At 42.8% G+C, this 14,504-nt stretch overlaps 1 protein-coding gene across 2 annotated transcripts; it reads right to left on the bottom strand.

Annotated features, from left to right (window-relative positions):
* Window positions 1–1,197: 1,197 nt before the first annotated feature.
* LOC134909784 (uncharacterized) lies at window positions 1,198–14,173 on the bottom strand. 2 transcript variants are annotated; one of them, XM_063917046.1, is made up of 5 exons: window positions 11,916–14,173; window positions 11,543–11,626; window positions 11,257–11,469; window positions 10,546–10,658; window positions 1,198–4,212 (listed from the first exon to the last, which is right to left on the bottom strand). In XM_063917046.1, the coding sequence occupies exons 1-5, from the start codon at window positions 12,238–12,240 to the stop codon at window positions 4,081–4,083; spliced, it is 867 nt and encodes a 288-aa protein (XP_063773116.1). In that variant the 5' UTR covers window positions 12,241–14,173; the 3' UTR covers window positions 1,198–4,080. The 2 variants fall into 2 exon arrangements, with proteins under 2 accessions (XP_063773116.1, XP_063773115.1); XM_063917045.1 differs by lacking the exon at window positions 1,198–4,212 and having other exon boundaries at window positions 8,125–10,658; window positions 11,916–14,170.
* Window positions 14,174–14,504: the final 331 nt, after the last annotated feature.

Genomic DNA, 14,504 nt, shown 5'->3' with positions numbered 1-14,504 from the left:
TCCGGACCGATTGCATGCTGCAGTTGTTCCCAATGCAGAGATCGGGTCGGAACTATGCATGCGCATGCCAGACGGCCAAAGGCCGTCGTTACCTAGCGATCGCCTCTGCCTGATTGACAGGCAGAGGCGTTCGCTGGGCGGGAGCGGTTGGCATGGCGGCGTTTAACCGCCGTTTTCAGGGCGTGGTCCGGGCAACGCAGGCAAGGCCGGACTGTGCAGGGGACGGGCCGCAGCGGCTGCGTGATGTCACACGCAGCCGCTGCGAACTGGGGCAGCGACGAGTAACTCCCGGCCAGCCGCAGGAGCTGCGCTGTCCGAGAGTTACTCTTCAAGTACAAAAGCATCAACTCGGAATGACCCCCTAATACTCTAGTGAGGTCTTTATAAAGAACATCATTAATAACTGGGTAGATAACAGATAAGTATGTACTTATATATATATATATATATATATATATATATATTTAATATGATGAAACTGACTGGAATAGGATTCACTATGTTCTACGGAAATCCAATGGAACATCCCACATACCATCTATAAATGTTTATTGGGAGTGAACTAGATAATGGGTATGTTTTATATCTGATCCTATAGACAGTGGTTATTTATCGCTGGAAGATTGAGAGTTCGAACCAAAAATACCATACTGAAATTCATTTTTTCAGTGCACATTGTTGATGTTAACACTTAGGCATTCAAATAAATTATAGTATATGACTACAATTACAACCTACATTGTGGTCTCATTAAGAGGGACATTTACACTGTCATTTAACATATAGAAACAATGTAAACATACAGTATAGTTCAATTAAGAAAAAAGCATATATAAATACACAGTGAGACTCTGTTTTAATTCACATATCTTTCAGACAAGTCATATGTGTTTATGTTTTAAAATTATTTAGCTGGTTTGTCGAAAAATCTATTAATGTAAAGATATAAAGTTAAGTTTTAATTGTGTGCCATCACACGACAACCTCATCACTTTATCCACTGTGCCAGTGATATCATTACTCTCTTTCTACACTGTGTAAAGAATGAATATATAAATTGTACATACGTTTTTCTTTTTCTCTTCTTACAGTTTCAAAGCATTCACGCCACTGTTAATTTATCTGCCCTGCCATCTAGTGCCCATTTCAAGAACTCTCAATGTAATTGTTATATTATTCATTTGATATCTCTTACTTTAGGGTACTTCTTCTATTTGTTCATTCTAGTTCTATTTGTGAGCCATTTTAGTAGCCGCTGTGACTTGCTACTGATTGCATAAAAGGATACTACATATTTGATGTCATTAGTGCATAGGTTTTTTTTAGTACCTCACTAATGTAGTTACTGTAGTTTTTTTTTTTTTTGTGTGTAACCTCTTGCTTTATTTCATAATCATGACAACCTTCATTGTATACTGCTATATCGTCATTTATACCTGTGGGAATTTTAAAATTTTATGGACAAATATTTATCTACCCCTAAATTAGCTGGGAGATCTGCTGCTCTTCAAACTCAACCTACTTACCAGCCTCCATCCACTCTTCCCATGCATACTCTGATATGGCAGGGGAGATCATGACTATGCGGATGAACATAACTGGTCAACACCTTTCGTGGTGATGAAAATGGATATTGGATTGCATTTATGATGGCAATTTTGTTATGAGGTAGACACCTTCATAGCCGATGTTCACCTCTCACATCGATGGCACGTGGTGCTCCTCAGTTTCCACGTTGGTTATTCACAATGGAGCCATTTGTCAAGTCACGACATACCTTCACCACGCAAACCGTTCACAAACTGCGCTGTTTCAGAAATACTGCCACCCTTGGCCTGAAAGCCGATAATCATCCCTTTTTGCAACTCTGATAAATTGCCCCTTTTACCCATGACAGCAATGAATGATAAGTGTGCAGACGGCCTATCACACACCTTACATACCCACCAAGCCAGCACACAATGCGTGATGTCTTCATGGGCTGTGCGCTGCCGACGTCAAATGTAGGAGGTGGTCATAACAATGTGACTCAACTGTGTATATTCCTGCAGGGACGTGCGGTAAGCTAAATAGCTCAGGAGGCACTGACTAGAACCAGAGCCAGATTTACATGCAATATATGAGCTAAAGGGTACATCTGGCTATCATACACAGGTGCAGTAGTATAAACTCCAGGAAATTTGCTGAGTTTTGTTCAGAGATGTGCGGAAAAGATAGGTGCCTCACCTGCCATGGACTTTTTACTCAAGAGTTTAAGCTATAAAAATTATTTGAATAATGCAAAGAAGATATTTCAAACAAATTCCTTGTATTTTTCATATACTTTATACAGTCAAAACTCGGGCACAAACGTTAGTATGACAGGAAAGGCTCTGCCTCACCACACCGCACGTCACTGATATTTGAACATTGGTATTAACGCATCTGTTTGTCAATTGCTTTTCTCTATCATCCATAGGGGACGCTGGAGTTCAATACTATAGGGTATAGATGGGATGATCAGGCGAGCCAGCACTTTAAATTTTTAATGTGTGTGACTGCCTCCTCCCCCTCTATACCCCTCCCCAGACCAGTTTTAGAAATGTGCCCAGTAGAGCCGGTCACTTCCTCTGGAGCTCCAGAGATATATATTTTATTCTTATTTTATTTATCAAATTTTTTTAACTAGGCATATTCTGGAGAGAGATTTGTTTATTGCTTCTGTTTACACACCATTATATATGAGGGATGCTTCCCTCAAGTCTCAGTACTTAGAGACTCTACTTGAGAGTAAGGGTTTCTCTTACTGGGTCCTTGGCTCAGTCAGTGTTCTCTACTTCCGGGAGTGTTGGTAGGCCTTCAATAGAACTTCCCGTAGAGCCTTTTCCGTTTACCTATGGGGTCTCCTTTTCATAGGGACTGTTTTTTGTTTTCTCCCCTACAAGCAGTCAAAGGTCCTCAGTTGCGGATTTTTCCCAGGTTTCTGGTTGTACAACCCGATTTATCTCTCCGGACTTGTGCAGGTGTTCCCTTAGAATTCTGCACTGCCCATCGATGTCCTGGACCCCGGGACACTTGAACGGCGTTGGGTCTCTTCACTTCTCCCTTTGAGAGTGGGTTACTTAAGTCCGGTCAGACTACTCCCCTACTGTTGCATACTCTTAGGAGTACGAATACACGGATTATGCTCTCCTCTTCTACTGTAGCATACATAACAGTAAAGTGTCCACATATTGTGCTATACCACCTTCGGCCTTTTATCCACAGGACTTCTTATCGACCACAGTCCTTGCAGCGGACAAAGCTTACCTTACGTGGGAGGAGGTTTTCTATACAAAACCTTCTACGGTCATTTTTAAAAAATCTGCTCTAGTGGGGGCGACAACAAGGGAGACCTGGTCTGCTCCGTGGGTTTGCCAGTTAGCTTTTTGTCTAGCCTTGCAGGTCTCGTTCTCCAGATCTGCTGGTCCTTCTAGCGGGCGACCCTTGTATGTTGCCTCTACATTCGGGCTTTGATCTGGCAACTACATTTGACAGATTGTCTGTTCAAGGTATGGTGATGGAATGTGGGGATCTCTGGTGGCTCAACACGTTGGATCTCTCCTTTTACGCAACATACGCTGCCGTATCTGTGGCCGCATACATTCCTATCCTATCAGATGGCATATGATGCCTGAGGTGCACAGCAGGTCTCTGAATGCATTTCTTTAAGGTAAAGACTTGTTTGTTGCTAGAGCTTATCTATGGTGCATCTTACTGGATATTCAGCTGTTTGCTCAGGGCATTGCTGGCCTTCAATATTCCGCCTTAGTCCTTCGGATCTCGATTGATATTACAGAGTTGCAATCTGTCTGGCTAGCCTCTGCAATCTCTATGTCTTTCAGGGCCCGACTGTGGATTTATTTTTTGCGTAACCAGGATGGCCCTACCTTGGTTTTGATAACTACCTGGCCAGACTTGAAACGCTATCTGGTTCGCTGACGGGGCTGTTCGTACACTATATGTATCTCATGCGATATATGTATCACAGTTGTCTTGGTGGGTCTCTGTATTGGTAGCCTCTGGGTCATACTGCATCTTAGGTTGCCCAACATCCTTTTGTCACGTCCCACATTTCTCTTGGTTGTGGCCTTGAGTCATGGCTTGACTGTGCAGTTTTCCAGAATTCTCAGCGCTCTCCCGCCCGTTTGGGAAGCTCTGGGACGTCCCCTTGGTCTTGAACTCCAGCGTCCCCTATGGATGATAGAGAAAACAGGATTGTGGTACTTACCAATAAATCTCTTATTCTGAGTCCATAGGGGACGCTGGACACCCACCCTGTGCTGCTCTCTTCTGGCGGTGTGGTTATATACCTGATTGGCCCTGTGGTTCCAGGGGGCTGGGTGTTCTTTGGACCTGGTGCAAGGTCCACTTGTGTTACTGTTATTTTGATTTTTTTTTTGTACGGTTCTGTGTACATGTGTGTTTCTGTTCCGGTGTGGATGTGCATGGAGAAAATGGCGCTGGGGAGCTGCTGGGTCCGCTCTGAGGAGAAGCTCCGCCCCCAAACATGGCACATCTTCCCGCACTATGGATGTTTATACTGGCCTGAGGTAATGGCGCTAGCAGTAGTACATATGTCCCTGATAGCCTGAGTGACCAGTTTTGTAGGGTATAGCGCTTGCCCAGGGCGCCTCTCACAGCGCCGCACCTGTGTACCACTGAGCCTCCGGAGCGCAGTGTCAGTACTGCGCTCCCACCCTGTTGCCGCAATACACACCGGCTCCCCGCTTGTTGGGTCACCAGTGACACACTCACCACCGCGATCTTCTGGCTCTGTTAGGGGGCGGCAGCATGCTGCGGGAGTGAGCGGTCGCCTTCGGGGCTACCGATCAACACCCTCAGGAGCTCAGTGTCCTGTCAGTGGAGATAGTGGCCGTTAATCTCTGAGAGTTGGACACTACTCCCCCCCCCGCCAAGTCCCACGAAGTAGAGAGGCTGTTGCCAGCAGCCTCCCTGTGCCTATTACTCTTAAAAAATAAAATAAAACCAAAGAAGCTCTAGGAACTCCCTTAGCTGTGACCGGCTCCTCCGGGCACATTTTCTAAACTGAGTCTGGTGGGAGGGGCATAGAGGGAGTAGCCAACCCACCCTATAAAAGTCTTAAAGTGCCCATGGCTCCTAGTGGACCCGTCTATACCCCATGGTACTAATATGGTCCCCAGCATCCTCTAGGACGTTAGAGAAAAAAAAAAAAAAAACCCCAGTCCAAGCAACTAAAGGGGATCCATGTTTACATATGGAGGATCATTCCCATAGGAATAACATTAAAATTTGTGGCATTCCGGATTCCATTTCTATTTCAGAATTAGATCACGGAACGTCTCTTTTTCGGAAATTACTTCCTTATTCTGAAGATAAAGATCTCCTGATTGACCGAATACACCTTCTCCCTACACCTCAACCAGTTTCTGGGTTCCTACCAAGAGATTCTCTTCTACTTGAGCATTTTTTTCCAACTAAAGAGCATATTCTCCAAGCCGCACTGTCAGCGGGAGACTCCGATGTCCTGGGTGGCTTACAACTGTTTCCAGATTTATCTGCACACACTGGCCTATATTTACTAAAAATTCGAGTTTGGCCGATTTTGTGTTTTTTTTTCTAAGTCCCAATCCGGAAATTCACTAAGCACCAATCTCGGCAGTGTTTGGACTATTCGTAATGGTTTGATTTGCAAAGTTCAGAAATACGAATGAATAGACCATCGGTCAAACGCGGCGGTTATTTCATACAATACGGGAATTCACTATTCATTCGTATTTGGGTGTTAGTCTCTGAGTGCTCAAATGCGGTCGTATTTTTTTGCGAATCGTTAAAAAAAGCGGCAAAAAATTGACCTGCTTTTTTCAGGCGTGTTTACATGTGTTGCAACTCAAAAATCAATCACACCTGAATACGGATGCCTATAAAAGGATGTTAGTCCCAATTCAATCCACCTACACTCAGAAATGGCAGCAGGACTGTGGACCAGTGATATTTTGTGTGCTGTGGGATTCCTCAGACTCAGACATCAGCCTGTAAGTAACCAGGGCCAACAAACTGAACATGGTCAGTTGGTTGTACAGGTTCCGCGGAGGCTGCGCAGGCCTCGTTTTTTTAGGGGGCGTTTAAACTTGAACGCATTGTCCGATGATATGGTCATACAGATGTTCCGTCTAAATCGTAATAACATTTTCCGTCCTTATGACCTTGTCAAACTGGGCCTAGACCCTGAGACAGCACGCTCTCGCTCTGTCTCAGGCCTGCACAAACTCCTGGCTGTGTTGCACTTTATGGCTACTGGTAGCTTTCAGGCGGTGTCTGGGGATGTCATAGGAATCTCACAGCCCTCATTTTCGAGAATATTAACACAGGTGATGTATACCTAACTACCTCTTCTTTTTTTTTTTTTTTTTTTAATTTCTCGGTGGACAGTTCTGTCTTAAAATCTCATGTTTATTGTTCTTTCAAATATACACACAGGTGTTGGCTGTTTTGCAGCCCCACATCGATGCCTCAATCTGCTTCCCTACCCAGGAGTCTCAGTGGCATGCCGTCAGGGTAGATTTCTATGAGCTGGCTGGCATGCCCAATGTGCTTGGAGCCATAGATTGCACACACATTCAGCTGAGACCACCTAGGGGCAGGCAGCACATATATACTAATCGCCATCAAGAAAACTCCACAAATGTGCAGGTGGTTTGTGATGCAAATCTCAAAATAATGAGTGTTGTTGCTGGTTACCCTGGGGGCTGCCATGACTCCTTCATCCTCAGTCAGTCATCCCTCTTTGATAAGTTTGAGGACGGACAAATGCCAGATGAATGGCTGCTGGGTATGTAATTTGATATGTGTAGGCATGCGTATACTTTGTCCAAATACAGGGGCAGATGTATTAGCCTGTAGAAGGCATAAGGAAGTGATATGTGCAAGGTGATAAAGGCACCAGCCAATCAGCTCCAATATGTAAATGAACATTTAGAAACAGATTGTCCGCTGCCTTTATTACCTTGCACATATCACTGGTTTATCACTTCCTTATGCCTTCTACAGGTTAATATATCTGCCCCACAGTGTGTTACTTATGTGTTGCTGTATCTTAACATGAATCACGTTACTATATCTGTCTTTTAGGTGATGGAGGATATGGCTGTTTCTCTTGGCTTCTAACTCCATTGTCCCGACCGGATACCCCTGCTGAACACAATTACAATCATGCACATAAGTCCACGCGGAATGTGATAGAAAGATGTTTTGGTGTGCTGAGATCTAGGTTTCGGTGTCTGGATAAGTCTGGTGGCCTTTTGTTGTATAGTCCCTCGAAGGTGACTCAAATTGTGTTCTGCTGCTGCTTTCTTCATAACATGTGTTTGCAACAACATCTGCCACATGAGGAGGAGGAGGATGAAGAAAGCAGCCAGCAAGCAGAGGAATTAGAGACATCTGGTGATACTTGGAGTACAGATGTAGGGAGGCAGGTTAGGCAAAAGCTCATCACTCGCTATTTCTAAGGTAAGTTTGGTTTGCTAATTTCATTTGTTGTGTAATCATAGATGTTGGCCCATTTTTATTGTAAAAACCATTACTCAGAATGTGTCTGTCTCCTTGAGACATACAAACATACCCTCGCTTTATGCAAAACTAATGTCGCATGTGTATTGTGTTTATTTGAAAAATCAAAGCAACAGATTATGAGTGCCATGCATTAAATCTGGATAAGTGTTCTTAAACTTGCACTGATCATTTATTACAAGCACACATAATCCACATAGTAATTTATTTAGTATTTTACTTTATGATTGTGTGTAACGTCCTAATGCACAGGTTCTCAAACTCGGCCCTCAGGACCCCACACAGTGCATGTTTTGCAGGTAACCCAGTAGAAGCACAGGTGTATGAATTACTCACATACACATTTTAAAAGGTTTACAGGTGGAGCTAATTATGTCACTTGTGATTCTGTGAGGAGACCTGCAAAACATGCACTGTGTGGGGTCCTGAGGGCCGAGTTTGAGAACCTGTGTTCTAAATAAACAGTCCTCAACATATAATATGTTAGCCTTGAGGAATACATGTGTCCCTATGTGTGATGCTCCATCATATTTAAGGGACACAAACTTACTCTCATCCAAAATAATTTATTTCGTAATGTTTGCTGCAGTAAACTTGCTGATTTGTAAGTAAATACACAGTTTGCCACATATATACATTATTATACACATTATGTATTTTTTGGTTTTAAATTTTTTTTTTCATTTCTGCATCATGTGTAATAACATTATTACTCATTTTTAACACACACAAACATGGCCCAACAATAATGACATTCATTTTGGCAATGAATTATCTCAATTCAATGACAACATATTAAAAGCTTTTTACGCAACTCAATTGTGTTATTCTTGTAATGTTGTGTAGAGAAGGTAAAATAGTTAACAATCACATTGTAATGTGGATTGGCTGCAGGATAGGAGAATGATTGGAATCTAGAAAGAGTAATGATTAGAAAAAAATCAAGTGGTCTGGTTACTTCCTGCAGAGTCGGCCCTAGGTATAGGCAAACTAGGCAATTGCCTAGGGCATCTGGTATGCCTAGGGGCACAATCAGCTTCTGCTGATCAAAATGATATGCGGCATGCCTATATTCTGTGTGTAGCATTTCGTATGCAGATACAGCCACAGTCGCACACAGTATATAGGCATGCCACATATCATTTTAATCAGCAGAAGCTGCTTGTGCATCCTAGCCACATAGCAATGCAAATAAGATACATTTTCATAAAAAATAGGCACCCGACATTAGCAAAGCAGCCAGTTGACTCACGCCAGGATTATATGTGTCATTATGTGTATAAGGACATTAATAATGTGTAACATATGTGTAAGGGGCACTATGTGTGTCATAATGTGTAGAAGGGCACTAATAATGTGCGGCATATGTGTAAGGGACATTATGAGTGTCATTATGTGTATAAGGGCATTAACAATGTGCGGCATACGTGTAAGGGAAATTATGTGTATAAGGGCATTAATAAAGGTTGGCATAATGTGTAAGGTGCATTATGTTTATAAGGACATTAATAATGGATGTCATATGTGTAAGGGGCATTACTGTGGGGTATTGTGTATAAATGCATTACCAATGTGTGGCATTATGTGTATAAGGTGCTCTACTGTGTGGCGTAACGTATAGAAAGGGCACTACTGTGTGGTCTAATGTGAATAAAGAGCAATATGGTGTGGTGTAATGTGAATAAGGAGCAATATGGTGTGGTGTAATGAGAATAAAGAGCAATATGGTGTGGTGTAATGTGAATAAGGAGCAATTTAGTATGATGTTATGTGAATGAGGGGCACTACTGTGAGGAGTAACGTATATAAGGTAAAGTGGTACTATTGTGTGATGTAATGTGAATAAGGGACACTATCGCATGATAAATTGTGAATAAAGTTGCACTACTGTGAGGCATAATTTGAATTGGGGGTACCATTGTGTGGCCATGCACTTGCCAGCAAAAACACATACCTTTTTGGGCTGTGCGCCGAATGTGCACACTGTTCTTATTTAAATTACAGGGGGTAGGAAAACAAAATAAGGACTGCTATGGTTGGGGGGTGATGGTGCTGGGAAAGGGGTGTAGGGTCAGAGGCGGAACTAGTGGTGGTGCTAGGGGGCACCAGACAAAATCTCGCCTAGGGCATCATATTGGTTAGGGCCGGCTCTGACTTCCTGCTAACATGTATGTGCAGCTCCAACAAAATTTCCCTCCTCCAAAAGAAAACAAAGATGGTAAAGAATAAATGTGCATACAAATTTTATGCTGTTGTTTGTACCACTTATAATGAATGATGTTGTATAAATTGTCAAGGAGCTAAGTGTTATATATATTTTGCCAAACATACACTTACTAACTATTTTGAATTACTTCTCAGAAATGTAAAATTTGTTTGTTTTGTGTTAATTTTTTTGGGTGCCTGCTTGTCCTGCCCTTTGCCTTTAGCACTGTCATGTTGTCATGCTCTGGTGGAGCGTCTTCGTGGTGATGAGACTGGCGTGATATTTGGAGTAGTCGTACCATAACTGCTGCTTGTTTGCTGTTGGTGCATGGATCTGAGTGTTTCATTCATGTTAGCGAGGGTGGCATTGAGTTCCCGTGTAGCAGCATTTTGATTGTCTACAATTCGGAATAAACTTTCATGAATCTTTTGATTGTTTTGAAAAATGTTCATATAACTTTGCTGTTGTCTGTGCTGTTCTTCCATTATGCGCTGTAAGTTGCCCATGACCTGTGTAATGTATGTACGCATGAGTTCCATGGTACTGCCAATTCTGGTCGTTTGTTCATTTTGTCTACTCATATTTCTGGTTATTCTTCTGAGGTGACATGGTAGGCTTGCAAACCTTTGTGTCTGCCTACGCAGGCAATCTTCATTAGTGGCCTGCTGTCTAGCCCAAATGGTCCAAAACACCTGATCAGGGCCTTGTGTTACTGGTGTTGTTGGGCTGTGTTGTGGTGGTGGTGTGCTTTGCTGTGGTGGTGTACTCACAGGTGCTGGGGGGCTGATTCCTTGGCTTAATGGCTGCATTTCTAAGATGATTGTCTCCTCCATGTCACTGTGTTGCTGCTGTTGCGGAGGGATGCTGTTACCAGGACTAGAAGCTGAAATGTCGAAAAATTGGCCGTTAGCTATCCATATGTTTGATAAATGAAAACAAATCACTACACATGGAACACATGTCATTCACTGTTGCTTTCAGATATTCTGCCTAGCAACATCATAACTCATAACTTAAATACATACATATGCCTGTTTGTGGCAAATGTGTCTGGTTACTTAATTGTGAAAGCAAACACTTTCGTTTTATTGTAGTTCAGACATACTCCACCATAAAAACACATTGTAATCCATAATGTGTTACATTATAGCTTTTCTAAAACAAACATAGTAATGTTTTTATATGTATTTGGCAATGTGAGCTCAAACACACGTGAAAATTTGATAAACAACCTTACTATTTGCAAACATTAAACATGAGTTTCTGTTGCAGCATCTTACACACAATGTGCTACTGTAAGGCTCAAGTGGATATACATATCTTTACTGGATGTGGACAAGGCCATTTTGCTTGGATTCCATTTCATGTTTTACTTACTTCGGTAAGTATATACGTTTTTGATGTGTTTTGACTTAATGCGGTTAAGAAAAAGTTTGATTACGATCTAAAATTGTTTACATTTATTTCAGTTTGATACTCACAATCAAGATGAGGGGACTGTGGATGACGTCTTGGAGGTGTGTCCAAAATTTGGAGTGGGGGGACCGAACATACTGTCGATAATCTTCGTGGCGGGGTAGCCTGCTGTGGTTGGCCCTGGACATCAGACCTTGCTTTCTTTGCTGCCACAGGTTTTTTGTGGTGATGTCTTACAGAAGTCCCACTTCTGCTGCTCCAGACTTCTTTTGATGGACCTATTAATGAAAGTGAAATTTTGTTATGGCCATTCCTTTACAAACATACCCTATACTAAAATGGACACTTTACCTGCTTCCGCAGCGTCATCATCATCATCATCATCAGATGTGCTGGGAGTTACTGGAGGACGAGTAGCACTGCTTTTTTCAAACACTGTAAAAAAAAAAAAAAAAAACACTCATGTATTCATGCTATTGTTGATACATCCACCCATTATGCTTATAAACATGTATTCTTTAAGAAATGCTTGCTTTATTTTTATGAAAAACATAAGGACCGGAAACAAAAAAACCACATTGGCTTTTGTATAAAACATTACCCAAAACAATGTATTTGCTGACACACACTTGAAGATGTGAGTAATATGCAACGTAACATGACACACATTTAAAAAAAAAAAAAAAAAAGGTAATAGAATGTTAATGCAAATACACATGCTCACCATTCTTCCTGGGCTTATCTGAATCCCGGACATGGGTTGCAGAGACTACTTCAGGAGGTATTACACTCCGCATGGGTTCCTCATACTCCAGATATCTTGCAATATAGGGCTGGCCACCACCGGTTTTTCGAGCCGACTTCGCCTCCCTGGCCATTTTGACACGTCGCTTTATGTCATAGTACCGTTTGCGGCACGTGTCCTCCATCCGCTTGACCCCCCCCCCCCCACTATTGACAGCAGCAACAACTTTCGCCCACAACACCGTCTTCCTCCGTGTTGGCACCTTGGCGGACTCAGGCCCAAATAGCTGCCGCTGAGACTTCATCAGCTCACGCACCAATGCAACATTTTCAGCAAAACTAAACTTTACATTCCGCCCAGTCTTAGTAGTGGTGCGTGGCTGCGTAGCTGTCTGTCACTATCACTTGAGGCTGCTGCAGCAACCTCACCCACCTCCTCCACCTGACCGACCTCCTCCCCCACACTCACACCCTCCACCTCACCCACCTCTGAGTCACACATAATTGTGTGTCTAAACACTTAACACAGAAAAAAAAAATAGACAAACAACACACTCCTCCACTACCACTACACAACTCACACACACACACCCATACACAAACACTGACAAGGGACTATAAAGAAAAATAACTTGGACAAAAAAATGAGACAAAACCACAAAAAACAAGACTACAAGAATGACAAGACGACTTTCAAACACAATACCACACTCAGAAATCGCTACCAACACTCCTCACCAAACCACAAATTCACCTACCTCCACAGCACAACCTCCCTCCTCCTCACCACTAACTAAACCCACGAGGTGCGGACGGTTTAGGGCGTATTTATATGGTTGCGCACAGACATTCCTACATCTGAAACACAACCAATCATGAACGGGGATGAAAAACGAAACTAAAAGTGAAAATGCGGCCGATGTCTTAAAAAAACCCTGCCGCGTTTAACTTAGAAATAATACCGGAAAAAACAACCAAAAGACGTACGCAAATGACAATGACGCCCGAGAATGGTCCAAAAAAAAAAAAAAAAAAAAAAAATCGACTGGCATCGACATCGGAAAACACGAAAACCATAAAGTCGACTGCTTCGTAACTTTGCGTATATAGGCCCTCATTCCGAGTTGTTCGCTCGGTAAAAATCTTCGCATCGCAGCGATTTTCCGCTTAATGCGCATGCGCAATGTCCGCACTGCGACTGCGCCAAGTAAATTTGCTATGCAGTTAGGAATTTTACTCACGGCTTTTTCATCGTTCTGGCGATCGTAATGTGATTGACAGGAAATGGGTGTTACTGGGCGGAAACAGGCCGTTTTATGGGCGTGTGGGAAAAAACGCTACCGTTTCCGGAAAAAACGCAGGAATGGCCGGAGAAACGGAGGAGTGTCTGGGCGAACGCTGGGTGTGTTTGTGACGTCAAACCAGGAACGACAAGCACTGAAATGATCGCAGATGCCGAGTAAGTCTGGAGCTACTCAGAAACTGCTACGAGGTGTGTAATCGCAATATTGCGAATACATCGTTCGCAATTTTAAGATGCTAAGATTCACTCCCAGTAGGCGGCGGCTTAGCATGAGCAAATCTGCTAAAATCCGCTTGCGAGCGAACAACTCGGAATGAGGGCCATAGTTTCAAAAAGTTGCATGAAAATGCACCTGATACAAAACGAGTTTAAACACTACACAAACCGACTCAAACACGAATATTAGTAAATATACCCCACTATATCTAAACATAGACTCTTGGCCCCAATCACTTCAGCTCTTCGATCTCAGGAAATTCAATATCGGTGAGGATTTCCGGACAAGTTAATTGTTAGCCATGCCGGTTCGTCCTGTGTTACCGACAGCCTGGAAACTGGGGTAAAACTTCTTGCGGAAATGGAACATACCCATCAAACTTCCCAGTACAGCTCGTACTCCTTCTCCTTCACGCGAATGGTCAACAAACTGATGGTTTTTCTTTTTTACTTTTTGTCTCACCTTTTTTCATTGCCATCCTCCTGTTTAGATGCTAAGTTGCTGAGATGTGTTGAACTACACATTCTTTGTTTTTTAGGTGGGACTTTGTGTATGCCTAATGGTCCTACAGGTATGGAGTTGCTGTGTCACATATACATTTACATTTCTATATAGTTAAATGTGTGCTTTTTTTATTTATCATGAAATTGTTTAGGGTTTAATTTCATATGTTACAATGACTATTATATTATTTCTCATACGTCCTAGAGGATGCTGGGGTCCACTTCATGACCATGGGATATAGACGGTTCTGCAGGAGCCATGGGCACTCTTAAGTCTTTTCAATGGGTGTGAACTGGCTCCTCCCTCTATGCCCCTCCTCCAGACCTCAGTTTTAGAAATGTGCCCTGGCAGACTGGATGCACTCTGAGGAGCTCTACTGAGTTTCTCTGAATAGACTTTTGTTAGGTTTGTTATTTTCAGGGAGAACTTCTGACAACAGTCTCCCTGCTTCGTGGGACTGAGGGGGCAGAAGTAGGAACCAACTTCCTGAAGAGTTTCATGGCTCTGCTTCTGGCTGACAGGACACCATTAGCTCCTGAAGGGAA

Source organism: Pseudophryne corroboree, chromosome 4 (assembly GCF_028390025.1).
Source record: "Pseudophryne corroboree isolate aPseCor3 chromosome 4, aPseCor3.hap2, whole genome shotgun sequence".
NCBI lineage: Eukaryota > Metazoa > Chordata > Amphibia > Anura > Myobatrachidae > Pseudophryne > Pseudophryne corroboree.
This window is presented reverse-complemented; position numbering and strand designations above follow the sequence as displayed.

Bases quoted from the DNA above. Each gene is read 5' to 3' on its own strand.
- LOC134909784 (XM_063917045.1), bottom strand. From the start codon at position 12,240: ATGAAGTCTCAGCGGCAGCTATTTGGGCCTGAGTCCGCCAAGGTGCCA. The intron at 11,627-11,915 runs GTGAGCATGTGT...TTTTTTTTACAG, and splicing joins AGATAAGCCCAGGAAGAATG to TGTTTGAAAAAAGCAGTGCT. The intron at 11,470-11,542 runs GTAAAGTGTCCA...TTTCATTAATAG, and splicing joins TGATGACGCTGCGGAAGCAG to GTCCATCAAAAGAAGTCTGG.